Source organism: Gigantopelta aegis, chromosome 10 (genome assembly GCF_016097555.1).
Source record: "Gigantopelta aegis isolate Gae_Host chromosome 10, Gae_host_genome, whole genome shotgun sequence".
Taxonomy (NCBI): domain Eukaryota; kingdom Metazoa; phylum Mollusca; class Gastropoda; order Neomphalida; family Peltospiridae; genus Gigantopelta; species Gigantopelta aegis.
Genome location: NC_054708.1, coordinates 47,112,178 through 47,129,090, shown reverse-complemented (window position 1 = coordinate 47,129,090; position 16,913 = coordinate 47,112,178). Strand labels below are relative to the sequence as shown.

General features: G+C 34.8%; 1 protein-coding gene and 1 long non-coding RNA gene across 2 annotated transcripts in view; one reads left to right on the top strand and one right to left on the bottom strand.

Moving 5' to 3' along the window:
* LOC121383961 overlaps positions 1-1,569 on the top strand; it is a 2,137-nt gene extending 568 nt beyond the window's left edge. Inside the window, exon 2 of the long non-coding RNA XR_005959317.1 lies at positions 1,323-1,569. This is a non-coding gene — a long non-coding RNA (uncharacterized LOC121383961). The remainder of the gene's footprint in view (positions 1-1,322) is intronic.
* On the bottom strand, positions 1,034-16,823 carry LOC121383959 (neutrophil cytosol factor 2-like). The gene is made up of 8 exons (XM_041514074.1): positions 16,553-16,823; positions 9,594-9,676; positions 8,931-9,039; positions 7,954-8,082; positions 5,412-5,516; positions 5,077-5,133; positions 4,379-4,630; positions 1,034-3,571 (listed from the first exon to the last, which is right to left on the bottom strand). The coding sequence occupies exons 1-7, from the start codon at positions 16,724-16,726 to the stop codon at positions 4,385-4,387; spliced, it is 903 nt and encodes a 300-aa protein (XP_041370008.1). The 5' UTR covers positions 16,727-16,823; the 3' UTR covers positions 1,034-3,571; positions 4,379-4,384.
* Positions 16,824-16,913: the final 90 nt, after the last annotated feature.

The window sequence follows — 16,913 nt, the reverse complement described above, 5'->3', positions numbered from 1 at the left end:
ATATTTTTGCTCATAGGCGAGATGAAAGGATATTTTGACAAGGTCGTCAGTTACAATGAATCACTGCCATGTGCTGTGTCTTCAGATAGACTGCCACTCACAAGAACGATAAATCCGCTTAACCTGTCTGCAGGAGGACTGCCACTCACGTCTGGTTTGACAAATGTATTTTAAAATGGTTTATAAGACATAAAACACCAAAACATTGCATTAATAACTATAAGAAGTTTTAGACGCAAATGCATGTTGTTTGTTAAATGATGAAGAAGTGAATTAAGTATATATTAAACCAAACTTTAAGCATTAAATAAACTAGATAATCTAGATTATTCTTTGAAAAGTTTGCCTCTGATAAACACTGTTAATGTAAAGATAAAATTTTACAAGTGTGCAATTGATTGTGATCTTATTTCATGAAGAAAATATACTTGTATGTAGCGCATCATGCAACGTGCACTGTACTTGCAATGAGCTTAACAATAATCTGCCTTTCAGAAATTAAAATTTTTGGGCCGAATTTACGAAGCCTGTTTTTTTCTAAACACTGATATTTAAGCATTGTAAATATTATACATGCAGGTCAAAGCTCTGAACACGTGTAAGTCTAGAACAGGCTTTGTAAATTCGGCCATCTTTTATGTTTCTCATCACTTGATGTTGTTTTCGAAGTTATGTGCTCATCTGTAATAAATGTTTTCTCCATGTTAAACTTTCCTTCATTCTTAAATACATTAGTCATATCCTTATAGATGAGCTTGGAAATGATACTTTCCATAGAAAGATACTTACCATTCTCAAATTTCAATAAGGTCCATAATTACGAATAAAATTAAATTAGGTACTACATTCCTTTAAAATAAACAAAAGCAATATTTCTCATTTGCTTGGTTGAAAAGTCACCTATTTGAATGCTTCTCATCACTCATCTGAAGTATTCCATTGGTCATTACCAAATTCATATGCACCATATAAATGTATATTATTACAAGATATCTTTTATATACAAAAAAAAAAATACCAATTAAACAGGATGTCCTTTTAAAACCAATAACTTTATTAAAGTATATTTTTATGACTGCATATCAAAATGTGAAAGACAAATATCAAAACATTATATTTTAAAACATATTAAAAACTACCTCAAAACATCACATACCTGCTCATGTTATGTCAATAAATGTTTATGGTTTCCTAAAAATGTGGATCTACCCATAAATGGCCATGGTGTTGAATATGTTTCAAAGCAGGAGGCTACTTGTCCAATGAATGTTGCTGTTTATAGTTAAAAAGTCCCTACAAAATGGAATTAATCTGTTATGAAGGTAGAACATTAAAGCTACCGCCCCTGGTTTCAATCTTATAAAATCAAGTTCTAAGTTCAAATACAAACATAACTGCACTTTTAATTCACTCGCGAGTGAATGCATATCATCAAATGCTTACAAAATATTCCAGGGACTGCAGCTTTAATGTGTAAAATGTTTTAGATGTAGGTCAGTATCATAATAGCTAACTATCGTGACACGCGTGAGATAATATCCAAAGTAAAGGGATAAATGAAGGACACCGTATTACATATATTTTACAATTATAAAGGACTAGACACCAAATGACGAAATGTGGATAAAACTCACAACAGTAGGTCAAACACATGACCTTTGCACCAGGGATACAAATATGGACTAGATATGTGTATATCTGAAAAAGACAAATATTGAATTTCTTTGGACGGTAAATAATGAAAGGTCCATAGTGTTTTTAACAATCATCAACATTACCCACTGTGATTCACTAATTTAAATAAAACACACGACTACCAAACAATATTGTTTAATACTGATGAACAGTTAATACTGTGTCTCAATTTAAAAAAAATATATATAAACATCCTACATGTATTTCAAGCTGTTTGTCAAATAAATTATTTGTATCACATACCTCACTGTTTCAGGGAACCATTCTTTTATCACTCTCCACCTGTGAGACTATAGTTCAAACAGAGTAATGTATTAACCTCCCCTTAGTTTGTGAAATTCAAACAATTAGTATTACAAAAGGATTAAATATCATTAATGTACAAGATGGGGTGTCATGGTGGTCAACTGTCCCCCAAGTTCTGGAGCAAATCATCACATACAGGCAAACATCACAGAGAAATTTAAACAAAATGAACTGGCTTGAAAAGTTTTTACCATGTATTTCCATCATTTTACTCGCAATATTAGTTGTAATCTATGTGATTAGTGATTCATTTGGAACCCTATATAGCAGTTTGGTAGTTATGTAAATATGAATAATGTTGTTATCCAGATTCTGGCATTTTCATTTAATTCGGGCAAATATCAATCTGCACCCTACAAAATGGGAGCCTGTACCTATGTTAATGATCAATGCTCAATATGATATTAATATTATCTTAAATGACTCCTATTAACCTAAATTAGGGGAGAAATTAATCACTCCCATCAATGATTTTTTCATTGAGAAGTCTGTTGTCACACAGTCATTTCCTTGAATTACAAAACAATTATGACCTGACAAAAGTTATATTTGATCAAACAGCTTGAAACAGTCTAATTATTATAAATATATGTTGCTAAGGATGGTTCCTAAAAAATGGTCACTAAAACCTATGATACTTGGAAGTAAAATCTGTAATCTCTATTTGTTAGTATATTCAGGTCACCTTTTCATGGAGGAATAAAGTATCAAACTGAATTTCATAAATATCATTCAATTGCAAGCATGTACTTCAATTAATTTGGTGTTTACGAGTCAATGAAATATGAGCATTTCTTTATTTTAGTAACAGAACTATTAACAAGGCCAGGGAATGTTCACATGGAATAAATGTTGGAAGTACTAGTCTAACCCTTCATATCAGTAACAATGTCTTACAGTTGCTTACAAACAATGAACTGAGTACCAGTACATTCATATCTATACTTGAGCTACCAAACATAAATGCATCTATATTTCACTGGTCACATATTTGTTCAAACATTCTGAAAACATGGGTTTTACAACTCACATAATAACATTAAGTGCATAATAAATTATTAATAATCATACAAAAAGTGAGCATCAAGTCTGACATTAAATTAAATAGGGGTTTTTTTTGGCACAAAAACATGTTTGCCTTTCAAATGCTAAAAATATGATGACAATTCACTATGCTCAGAACACTCACAATGAGCAATTGTGCCTGGGTAGCATGTCAGTGAAGACACAGAGCTGGGCAGTACCACTGAGCTACGTCCCGTCCCTTAAAATAATGTAAGAAAGCCATCACCATTGCCCACAGATACAACAACTCTTCGCACCACTCCTCCAAAGCATCACTCCTCCAAAGCATTTATAACTGATTAACCTTCACTTTAAAACTGACTATAATGTTCTGTGCCCTATTAGCCTATACTGGCCTCTGCAGGACAGGCAAGCAGCTAACCATGATGGCCTTGTAGTCTCCCAAAGATAAAACGTGGCAGAGATTCCAGTCATCTTTCATCAGTTAGCCTTTTTTTCTTCTTGGTGTTTTTTTGCATGTTACTTGGTGTGTGAAACTGCTCGCCTGGAATTATTATCAAGAGAATAATCCGTTTACAAATTGTGGAATCATTTCATGTCATTTCAACTTATTTTCATGCTTATATCCCATTAAGGCTCAAGCATGCTGTCCTGGGCACACACCTCAGCTACCTGGGCTGTCTGTCCAGGACAGTGGTAGTTGTTAGTTGTTAGTGAGAGAGAAGACGGTGTAGTGGACGTACACCTACCAATTGAGTTGTTACAACTCACTCAGAGTGGGAGCCGGTACCGGGCTACGAACCCAGTACCTATACCAGCCTTATGTCCGATGGCTTAATTACGACACCAAGGCCAAGCGTGGACCCAAGAATTAACAAGATCTATCTCCCATCAAATACATGTATAGTGCAGATAGACATAGTTAATTCTCAGTTGCTGGCATGTAGAGGCCTGCCATACAAGTGATCTCTTGTACTAGGAAGGAAGGAAAATGTTTTATTTAATGATGCACTCAACACATTTTATTTAAGGTTATATGGCATCAGACATATGGTTAAGGACTACACAGATACAGAGAGAGGAAACCTGCTGTCGCCACGTCATGGGCTACTCTTTTTCTATTAGTAGCAAGGGATCTTTTATATGCACCATCCCACAGACAGAATAGTACATACCACAGCCTTTGTTACACCAGTTGTGGAGCACTGGCTGGAACGAGAAATAGCCCAACTGGGCCACCGACAGGGATCGATCCTAAACCGACCGCACATCAAGCGAGTGCTTTACCACTGGGATATGTCCCGTCCCCTCTTGTACCAGATGAGCTAACACTCACACCAGACACACACACTTGGTATTATCTGTTTAAGTTCGATTGTTCTGTCGTAGTTGTGGAGTTAACACACAGCCGGGGAGCCGTCCTTCTTGGTGGTGGAGGTCTACATTTAGGAGCTGTTCTTTCTGTCTGTGACACACAACAATCCACCTTACTGTGTGCATGGGCTGGCAGTCTTGGGGGTGGTCTAGAGGGGAGGGGTGGCGTGCGTGACCGACTTATAGCTAGCTGGTGCGGTATCACTGGAGAGCCTGGTACTGAATGAGACTGAAAGAAGAAAGAGAGAGAGAGAGATAAAAGAAATGAAAACAACATGTTTGGTTACAAAAAGTTTGTTGTGTTTAACGACACTTTGATTATGGTTTATAAATTGACAAGAATGTATGCTGACAATCCACTGCCAGATAATGCAGCAGCTTAATTAGTCCAGGCTGGAAATCTGTTGTTTGCTTTGACTAGTTTTGACTTCTCCCTAATATAGATACAAATCTTGAGTTACTATTTGCTACACATGTCAGTGTGCTCCTTGCTTTACTGTAGTCATATGGAAACATTTACTAGATGCTAATATTTACACAAAAACATCCCTGCTGAATAAGATTCCATACCTTTCCACAAATGGATGCACATATGAAAAATGTTAACTAATTTTATTTATTTATTATTATTATTATTATTTAATGTTAACAAATTTATCGACTTCTTATAATTACCTTTCTGTTTCCTTCAAAACCAACAAATGTGTCATGCTCTATCACAGACGAAACCACCTTCAATACATGAAAAAGATTATGGTGTTAAGTAATATTTCTGCAACAACTTATGCAAAATTATGCAAACAAACAAAATATTACGATGCAATGTACTGTTTACAAAACCAGATTAAAATGTACCTCCATAAAATTCTGATAGCAAGAAAATGTACTTGTAGTAAGCTACATACATGTATCAAATTCAATTAAAAGCAGTGTGTAAAATGCTACTGAGGTACAAAATCTGTTATGATAGCTGTATTAAAACTTCTCAGACAAATAAAAAAGATACATACCTTTGCCTTGCCTAGAAAATCCTTTTTTTCTAGGTTGTCAACCATAGATTTTGGAGGACAGAACAAGGCACTGTTGTGTGGCAACTCAAACAGCTTTAGTCCATTCTACAACAACAAATTAAACAAATTAAATATTCACTTAACTGTTAACACACAATGTGCCAACAAAACAACATGCCACAAAGGGCCATAACTCAGGTAACACTAATTTGATTCTTACAGTTAAACACATTCTAATATTGATGTATAAAGATATTTATAAAAATCTGATGCGTAACATTGCGAAATTAAAGAAGGAAGCAAAGTTGAAATTTGTTTTGTTTAATAATACTATCAGAACTAGAGCACATTCAGTAATTAATCATAGGCCACTGGCTATTAAACCTTTCAAGACTCCCAACACTGTTTTTAGATGAAACAAACCCATTACATGTACATGCTACTATTAGTATGAAGCAAAGTATATTTAAAAGCCACTAATGAATCAAGTCATCTTAACAGGGGCCTAGCTTGGGATTTTGAGGTGGTACGCAGACTTTTTCGGCGATGGAATAAAACTCTATTGGCATAGAACATACACGCATTTACATCATATATTTTAATTAAACAAAACATTTGTAATCTCAGCTGGTACGCAGGTGTGTACCTGCGTATATGGAAGCTAGGCCCCTGCTTTATGCTAAATACTGTTGTAGTGATGAATACAGCCAATTAAAATATTAGTATGAGATCTATCGACACGTAATTGTATTTTGGGGAGATTTTATTTTTAACTCCAAAACTGAAGTGTGTGTCATGATCAAGGCTAACACACTGGATTGCTCTGTACACTATTTTGTGGTGGGTGGCAGACAAATGAGTTTAGTGTTCTGTAAGTACATTCTGGAATTTCTGCATAAAATACAGAAACTAAACTAAAGACATGCTGATAGGATATTAATGCCTCACCTCTGTGCCGTGCTGGGGTGTCATTAAACATTCATTCATTCATTCATTCATTCACATCTATGCAATCAAAGCCCAGGGCTTTAGATCTCAATCATTTGGGCACAACAGGTTTTTTGTCTGTTCTGAGCACACCAACTTGGTCTTTTTACTGCAGTAATGTTAATAACAGCTGATAAAGTGTACATATTCAGAAATGCATTCAGTGCTCTACAAAGCAAGTTCAAATTTACTCTTCCCTGGCCAGTAAAGTATAATATTTTAGTCGCCAGCCGCTTATAATTAGTAGCCAGCTAATATATAAACCATGTGCTTTTAGTGCCATTTTACAGCACATTACTAATGTCACAATTGTTATTAGGACCGCATTCAAATAACTTGTGAAGGGGGTAATTCCCAGTTGTTAAATAGTAATTACAACTGTTTGTGTTCTGTTCCACTAAAACAGTGAACGACTATTAACTATCATTAGCAAATTCCATACCCAATAATTTTATTAAACGAAATTAAGCGAATTAATATTTTAATGGCACTGCTAAGATATGCATTTAAATTGCAGTACTCATTAAAAGTTAAATAAAAGCATTGTGATAACATCTACCATGCCTCCAATGTGTTACTAGTAGTTCCCAATTGGCTACCTTACTTTTGTAAATCCATAAATACTGTTTTGTAAATAGTTGTGTCTTTAAAGCCGTCTAAAGTCGAGTAATGAAAATAGAAACATGTTTTCATCCTCCAATGGTGAATATGACTTCCAACGCGATTAAAACGACATTCACGACTGGAGAAGTCGTTATCGTGGAGGAACCTGTTATCATATTAAGCATGAGATTATTAGAGTGTAGCATAACACATATATAAGTCAAACATTTAAAATAATTAACGTTCGAGTTTCAAACAGACAAGAAAAACCAGGCTCTAAATGGGACAGGACCGACTTGGTCCAAAACTGAACTGGGGCTGAATTATTTTCAAACACTTGAAATTCAAGTTAAGGGAAATAACATCATAACAAAGTATTACCTCCCTTAACGTGTTTACTCTTGAATAATGAAAAATTGGTATTCATAGTCTGATATAACTTGTCTCAAACTTTTATTTTTCAAAACAATTACTGATACAAAACAAGTTTTATAGAAGATAAATTGCTGCTGGTCCACTATGTTTTCCGATGTCCAATTTTGTTGACAGATTCAAGTAAAATTATTGGACAGTCACCAACTGGCGAATGTCATTTTATTTTTTAGATGCCAGGCAATTTTTTTAGTCACCATGGCGAGTATTTTACTCGCTTTGTAGAGCACTGACATTTCAAGTTATTTTATTTAACCTAATTACAACTTAATATTCCATTGATTTTGAGGTGAAATGTTTTGAGGTTAGCAAGTTTGTACTTAATTTGGGCATAATTTTGGATATACATGTACTTTATTGCCTTAGCTATAATTTGGGCTTGCCTATTTTGGGCATAATTTTGGGCATACATGTACACTTTATCGCCTTACCTAAAGTCCTGAAAGCCTAATGCTAAACACATCTCCACCATTAAACAGGAATTAAAACATGGATATGTTAAGTATATTCAGACACTCACTCTGCTTGAATACTGTGGAATGGGTTGGGAACTCTTCTGTGACTGCAGGTTGACCGACTCCTGAAACAGGCGATGTGCCGCAGATTCGTTACCTTGCTTTAGCTGAATGACAGCCAGGTTTTGCACTATCTAAAACAAACCAACACAACAGTAATTCAAAACATATCAGTGGAGGAAATATTGAGTTAAAAATTAAATCACACATGTTCTGAAAGGTCTTTTAATATAAATATTCCAGGGGCAGATCTAGGATTTTGTAAAAGGGTTCACCAAATTCTAACAGGAGTACAGGTGAGGTACATGATACGCCCATCAAAAGTTTTGATGGAACACCATATCTATATTAATTAATATGTTACAGGTATGATTGAATTCTAATTATGTGAAATTTTTGCAATGGGATGGATGAACAGTTTGTTTTGGACCAACCACCATCCCAAGTTGTTCCTACATGTGAGGTTCGATGGTCCTGTATGCATCTGTATGCAAGATATGGTCTGGACAAGGATTTACTGTTATGTGCAGTAGACCGTGAAAAGTAAGTCACTGTGACCTAGTAATAGTACACGACACACCACCATCCCAAGTTGTTCCTACATGTGAGGTTTGATGGTCCAGTATGCATCTGTCCGGACAAGAAAAAGTTAACAGACGGACGTACGGACAGACAAACAATGCTATACCATAATAATGGGCATATAAGAAGGCCCTTTTGAATTTGTCAGTGGCAAATGAGTTGACCTGCCAAAGGGAGGGAGACCTTTTGAGAGGCTCAGGGGCATGTTTCCATGAAAATATTTTAAAATAAAGATGATCAGAGATACGTTTTAGGGCAGTTTTGTGTGGTATATTGTGGACGATTAATTAAAAAAAAAAAAATCATTAAACAGGGCACTTCAAATGAACAGGATGGGGTAACAGGACCCCATAAACCCCTCTGGATCTGCCAATATATTTCTGACTAATTTCTCTGTTACCTGATAAAGATAGAGAGTAAATGGAAGTCCGAGCTGATGATAATCAATAAATAGTTCACCACGTAGGTTCTGTCTGGCCAGGTTCAAATCTTGATCTGCCTCAGCATACCTAACAATGACAAAACATAAACTTCTTATAGAGCTACTACAGATATATATATATATATATATATATATATATATATATACACACACACATACACACCATAATTGCAGGCATGAACATGTACATGTATTATTGGACTTATATTTCAACAAAGTGAAATATATTTTACATGTATCCAGGATTTTATCAATTACGACTTATTTCTTTTCATAATCATGAAGGTTGTAGTCTAGTGACACATGTATATGTATTTAAATAAGGCAATCTAGTGATTAAATTAGGTGACTTCAAAAGAACAAAATTGCTTTTCTCTGTATTTTCAAATATCCATAAATGTCAGAACAGTAGATTTATGTTGTACATTTAATCAGCAATATATGTTTTCACATGTGTTATACATGTGAAAACATATATTGCTGATTAAATGTTACTATTCACATATGTTTCTAAAATATTTCATGTACATTAATATGAAATTGTATGGCATAAATGTATTTCTGGTGGATGAATGTTTTAAATTCAATGAAACTTTAATAATGTAATGTTTAAAGTCTTACTGGTGAAGGTGAAACTTGGCAACTGCTCGCTGAAAGTAACCCACTGCCAAAAAACGATCATGTCCAAGGGCTGCATCAAAACTCTGAAAGTAAATACACACATGTACATCTTTAGTTTGTGCTGGTTTGGTTTCTTTCATTTTATAATCCCAGTTGAGAACACCTTTAAACAAAACAAAAGGAAAGAAAGAAAGCACAGTTAATCTATGAATCTCTAACTGCAATCAATCCGCCAAATATTCTAATGACATAGTTGCATTTTCAACCCATACTAACATTAGAATTACAGTTATTGATTTTTGTGATAAAATATAAATGTACATTTTCATCATCTACAAATGATTTATTTTGGATAACTTAATGTGAAATGAGATTTACCGTTCCATAATATATGAGATCTGAACCTGTAAACAATTTGAAATGAATACTAGAATAAGAGACTTCTGTATTACACCCATCCCAACTGAGATTAGGCTTAATTTTCATTAGATTTATAATAAAAAAATAGTATTTTCCGTATGATAGTAACATGTATTTGACCCATAGGCCATGGCTGTATGTCACACTAATCTACCCTAGGAAAGAAAGAAAGAAATGTTTTATTTAAGGACACACTCAACACATTTTATTTACGGTTATATGGCATCTAACAAATGGTTAAGGATCACACAGATTTTGAGAGGAAACCTGCTGTCGCCACTACATGGGCTACTCTTTCCGATTAGCAGCAAGGGATCTTTTATTTGCGCTTCCCACAGGCAGGATAGCACAAACCATGGCCTTTGTTGAACCAGTTATGGATCACTGGTCAGTGCAAGTGGTTTACACCTACCTATTGAGCCTTGCGGAGCACTCACTCAGGGTTTGGAGTCGGTATTTGGATTAAAAATCCCATGCCTCGACTGGGATCCGAACCCAGTACCTACCAGCCTGTAGACCAATGGCCTAACCACGATGCCACCAAGGCTGGTATCTCTACCCTAGGACTGCCTTATACAATGTAGTACATTAGGCCACATATCATTAAAGAATTATGGAATGAAAGGAAGCATGGACTATATAAATTTACTTTAGTTTAGTTCTTGATGGGTGCCTTTACTGAAAATTAACATGGAAGACTAAAAACTTAATTATGTGAATGATACATAAAACAATGACATAGTACATACATGTATTTATATAAAATATTAAAAATGTACATTTAGGTCTGATAACTAAGATAAACTTAACCCTAAAAATAGAACATGTTTACTACTGGACTGATGGGGCTGGATCACAGTTCAAGTTTAACTTTGCCAGTCTATGACATCACAAGGCAGACTCTGAGTGCACTGCAGATTGGAGCTTCTTTGCTACATCTCACAGGATAGGCCCAATTGATGACATTGGTGGTGAAGTAAAACGTAATGCATGACGTGATGTTCTCAAGGGAAATGTGGTTGTCAATAACGCTATTCAATTTCACAATGTTGCTGCAAAACTGAACAAAAGGATTTGTGTTTTGTTTGTCAGCCAGGTTGACATTCAAACTATGTCAGCTCATCTACAGGACAGGTGGGATAACTGCAAAGTAATCCCAGGAACTCAGTCACTCCACTATGTAAAACCAGTGAGTTCTGTTTCTGGGGCATGTGGCAAAAATCCACTATTTGCTGATGATCTGCCAGTACAGGTTCACTTCATCAATGTGAAGGATGACACAGAGCTGCCAGTTTCAACTTGTGAAACCAAACTGCCGAAGAAATGTCTATCTGGTCAAGCACTTGGAAGCTTTGTCTTAGTAGAATATGCTACCAAGAAATCTAAAAATGTTTTCCTTGGTCAGATAGTCTCCAAAGATGGATCTGACATTGAAGTAACATTCCTCGGTGCAAAAGATGATAAGCACACAGTGTTTGCTTTTCCAGTAACCGAAGATAAAGCTTGGGTTGAGGAAAATCAAATCAAGAGTGTGGTGGAGATTCTTACAATAGATAATTAGCAACGGTATATATTCTGTCATGGCCAGTTGGTTATCGAGTAAAGAGAAAAACAAAGTTTGCAAAAATTAAAGATAAATCAAGAGTGTAGTGAAGATTACTACATGTTCAATGGATAATCGTGGCCTGTCACTTACTGAGTAAATAGAGTCAAATGTTAAAAAAATTAACTGTTAATTCCATTACATGTATGTATGTTCATTAACGGAAATAAATGTTTGGTTTTTACATAAATTAGGTACTTTTTTCGGTTATTAGACGATTAAATTTGAACAAGTATGCTGTATTCGTTAACCTACTAAAATATTGTGTAGTTTTTGTACATAAAAATTAATGTTCAACTGTTTTAGCATACTTGATAAAAATGTCATATTCTGGCTCATACTTAATTTTTAAAAACTAAAATTAACATCATAAAAAGTAATTTCTGGGTGAATGGCTATGTGGTATTTTGAAATAGACTGAATAAGCTAGCAGATAATACTATTCAAAGAGTTCTTTGTCTTCCAGGAGAGCAGAGTTTTGTAATTGAATTCATAGTTAAAAAAAAAAGTGTTGTCTATTTTCGTCACGTTCTGGGCCCCGTTCCGTGAAGCGATCTTAGCTATGCACATAAGGTGATCTTAGGGCTAAGATCACTTTGTGGAACGGGGCCCTGGCACATTTTACTTTTTTTAATTATAGGTAAAATATTACAGGGCAGACAAAAAAAACATGACATACTTATAGTACTATTAGTATTGTATTTAGAAAAGGTAAAACATCACTTGCAGTAAGAACAGATTTTATGAGAAAGGAGATGAAAACATGAGAATGTCACGTCCTGGCTCAAACTTTAACACGGAATGGCCCTTAATTTGTTGGTGTATTGAATTCTTGCCAATATATTGGTATTCATTGCATTTAGTGCAATTTGGTTCCAGCTTGATTGGAATCAAAGCAAAGAAAGAAGTCCATTGTTCTCTATAGTTTTTGCCAGGAAAGTTGACTGATCAGTTGCACTCCCTTCTACTTAGGTAGGGTTAGTGCTGCCACTTGTGAATTTTAGGGATAATTGACAAATTTTATTTTCATTTGGCGAAAAAAATTAATGTAATAATTGGTGTTTTGTTGGAAAATAACTCTGGGTTTTGCTTCTGGGTTTTTTCTTTTTTTCAGATAATTTGGCGAAATATTTTGCTCACCCTGCTTAGGGAAGTGGCAAACTGATTGTTTTGCACTAAATTATTAAAATCAATTAATTTATCCATCTGATTGCAGAAAACAATTATCGATCTGTTTAAATATCTAATCAATTATCACAATGTGCATTTACATGTATGTCATTCAACTAGACTTGAATTTATAAATCTGAAAGTCTGGGTTTTTTAATAATATGCTCTACCTACAACATACAAAGTTGTTCCATAAAGTATCATAAATATCAAATGGCTAAACATCGGTGCTGACATCCCAAAATGATGGAATGGATTTATGTAAGATTGTTGTTTGTGCATGTCATATCTTGCAGCAAAATGAAAAGAAAATCTATTTTTAGAAAGTGTTCACCATTGTGATTGAATAAAAAATAATTGATTTCCAGGAAACATTTTGCTTCAAAATCTTGATTAGTGATATATCTCTAGTCACTTGTGTAGCGATCTCTCAAACTCGCGAAGTGAATCGTGACACAATACAGGGCGAATACTGAACAAAATGTCCCTGCTTTCTGAGGCATGTTATTCAAGACAAATAAACGTCTTTCAAATTCCGCTGGACATGTGGAGCAACTCATGGCTCTGCAACTCGTGGAAGCCAACTGTGAACTCATGCGACATCTCACAAAAAAATAAAAATATATATACATGTATATATATATACAGAGGATATTTCATGTTTTTTGTCAAATATGATTGCAATCATATTGCGCGACGAGTGTGATATGATCGCAAACTTCACGAGATGAGATATAAATCATATTTGACAAAAAACATGAAATGTTCTATTTATTATATACTTTTTGGCAATTTACCTTTATTTTTAAAATGCCATCAGCAAAATAGTTCCGGCTTTCTTACAGTGAAGATAACACTTTCTACAGTGACGATAACACATTTTAGAGTGAAATTTTCACTCTAAAATATGTTATTGTCACTGAGTGACTGATAACTCTTTTATTTCACTGATATTTTTAGATATTTCACTAAATGTTATATATATATGTATAGTGCTGGCTGGTGTATCAGCACACCTAAGCATTCAAAGACCATTTTCTACGTGAACACTGTGAAATACTTGATAAAATGTGTGTCTTACCACTGAAGCAGTGCATAATCTGAGATACACTACAAATTGTTTTTATGTCTGTAGTAAATAAACATTTAAAAACTGTGCATAAATGTATCCAAAAAGATTTGTATGTCCAGTGATTCGCCACAGTAGATGTGCACCCAGAGGCAGGTCAACCCCACAACCATGCTGCAGATGAGACCCAGGTCCGTCTTGCCAAAATATGCAACTCGATGAAAGATCAAGCTGCTACGACCTGGGACAAGCCAGACCAAATATTTGCCCATGGTGTGAGCCAATGTGATGATGACGTACGTGCACGTCTACCTTCTACTAGTACCTGCAAGCGAACTCTTCACAACCAACACCACCTGTGCCAAGTCTGCTAGAAGATCTGGGTGATCTTCCCGTCAAGTTCATGCAGACAGTTGGCCCGAACCCAGCGGAGTTTCTAATCTACAATAATGGCCCAAATGTAAATAACCGCCTCGTCGCGTTCACTACCAGGAAAGGCCTAAGACATCTTGCTGCTGCCGACACTCTCTACAACCCACCTCGACGACACTATGTGCAGCTCCAAGAGCGCCTTCGCAACCTGTGTGTCGATCGTCTTGAGGACCGCAAGACTGTGGCAGAATTTATCCGTGCAATCGGTTGGAACATCCATTTAAACCACCAACATTGAAAATAAATAACATTGACAAAAACTCTCAGTGACAAAATCTTTCATTTCCTAATATATGTTGTTTTCTATTAAAAGTTGTGACTTTTTACCTATGACTTTTTTCCTAGATTCGTATTGCTGACCCTGCTATTTATAGACCGCCCATGACCTCACTTTGTAGCCAATAAAGGCAACACTATTGTCCCAGGATTATTTTAGTACATTTTTGTTTGTCTTGTTAAAAATATTACTATGAAAATGAATGATCACACATGACCCATCTCATGATCAGTTTTGGCATTGTTTTCTTGAGTGGCACAGTACTGCAGATGCATACATGTTCATTATCATGCATAGCCAAGATGCCTACATATTTTCTTGGGTAGATTGTGCACACATGTGGATTTTTACTTCACTTTTATATTTTGTAACAATGTGACAACAACATGGATTTTTATTTCGCTTATATTTTTTGTGACAATGTGACAATTGTGAATTGGAATGACTGTCAGTTAAGGTGTAAAACTTTTGTTTTGTTTGCATTTGTCTGTGTTTTTCTTTTCAGTTTAAATAAAAATCAACCGGAAATTTTTTTTTATACCGTTTACTATAATTTTAACAAATAATATGGGAAAGGTGTTTTTAGACTGGTTTTAACATTCATAATATCAATAACGCTGACCTACTTCACATTTATATACACGAAAACAGGTGAATAATTTATTTTGAAATTATGATATAATTATTGATAATTCTAATAATTTTTAATTGTAACTGTAAAAATAAATATGAAAAAGGAATTGAACTTTAATTTGTTAAAAACACAGACAACATGACAACTTCCTAAGCCATACTTGAGCAAAATACCAAGTGAGCCGAATCACCGGACGCGCCGATATACCGGACATGTCTGTGTGTTTGTCTCTGTCTCTCTCTCTCTTTCTATATCGTCAACGTCCCTAACTGCGTTATGCTTCAAATTCCGTTCACTTTGTTTTCTCGTGCACGGTTCGCACAATCAACATCCGATTTGTTGTCATCGGCATGTCGTTCATTTATGAGGTTTTTCTTCACAGTTCTGGAACGTTTTTATAAACAATAAATTTGAGAAAAGTAAGTATCTAAATACAAAACTTTACAAACCCCTAAAACCATTAATTTTACAAAGTCGTTTTTGTTTATTCCTTAAAATTACCGATATCGGGTCCACATGACTCGTAGAAATGGACTTAAAATGGAGAAAAATGAATTAACATTTGGTGCATGTCACATGACCTCACACGTGCCAGATCAACAAGGCCAAAGAATTTTATTTTTACGATTTTTAAGACCCTTGCTGTTAGAATTTGTTTTCAATTATTATATTCGATCTGCAAAAGGTATGCTTCATTTTTGTGCATCTATAGTAGTGAATAGTATTCATAATCCATTCATAACAGTTGTAAATAATTTTGAGTATATAAATTGTGTTAATTTAGAATCATTTCATTAAAAAAATGATATTTTACAAACTATTCGCAGGTATGAACGTAATGCCTATCAGTATTGATATCAAGTGTGAGCGATGTGTGTTGATAAAATGCGGACTGGACCAGAACGCTTGATAAATAATTTTTCCTTTAAAAAAATTAATAAATTAAGTGTTCGGCAACTGTGTATAATTAAGAAACATATATTTTTTCGTGTAGTTGCTTTAAAAATGGAAAATGACGAACCGCACATGCGCAGTATGATACTTTTTGCAAACGCATGCGCCTGAAAGCAGTTAGAAACGTCGAACCCTTTCCTGTTTAACGGAGGGTGTTTCACTTTTATTTATTAGAATGGATTTGTTTTACGTCCACATTGTTGATATTTTACGTTAATTGATTGCAATTTATTTTGTTTCACGTATTGTAGCTGAAAAATGTAGAATAGTATTTCCGTAAATAACGTATTCGTGTTTATATGTCATTAGGTGAACGCAGTTTGGGACGTCGATAGTATATATATATATATATATATATATATATATATTCATACTCAGTGTAAAGTTTGGAAATATTTACTTTGATAGCGTTGACATATCGTGTGAGAAACAGATTCACACAGCCAATGTTGTACTGGATTTTTGCCGATTGTGAAACAATGTTTTGAAATGTGTCAATCGATTCTTCATATTTCCCTCGTTGAGAAAGGATAACAGCTTCATTCCATAAGGTAACTGCCTTCTTCAAAGACATTATAAAATATCAAACCATAATGAAGTAATGTTTCTAAAAGCGTTTAACTTTAAATTTATAAAAGTATAAACTTCTTTTGACATAAAAGCGGTGGGGTACTCCCCGGAAGTGAATCATAAAGTCGCACGATCAGACATTGTGACGGGCACTGACCCCGTTAATTCTAGGTGGTCTTCAGGCCCGTTAG

Bases quoted from the DNA above. Each gene is read 5' to 3' on its own strand.
- LOC121383959 (XM_041514074.1), bottom strand. From the start codon at position 16,726: ATGTCTTTGAAGAAGGCAGTTACCTTATGGAATGAAGCTGTTATCCTT. The intron at 8,083-8,930 runs GTAACAGAGAAA...GGTTTGTTTTAG, and splicing joins TTACTCTCTATCTTTATCAG to ATAGTGCAAAACCTGGCTGT. The intron at 5,134-5,411 runs GTATGTATCTTT...CATGTATTGAAG, and splicing joins ATTTTCTAGGCAAGGCAAAG to GTGGTTTCGTCTGTGATAGA.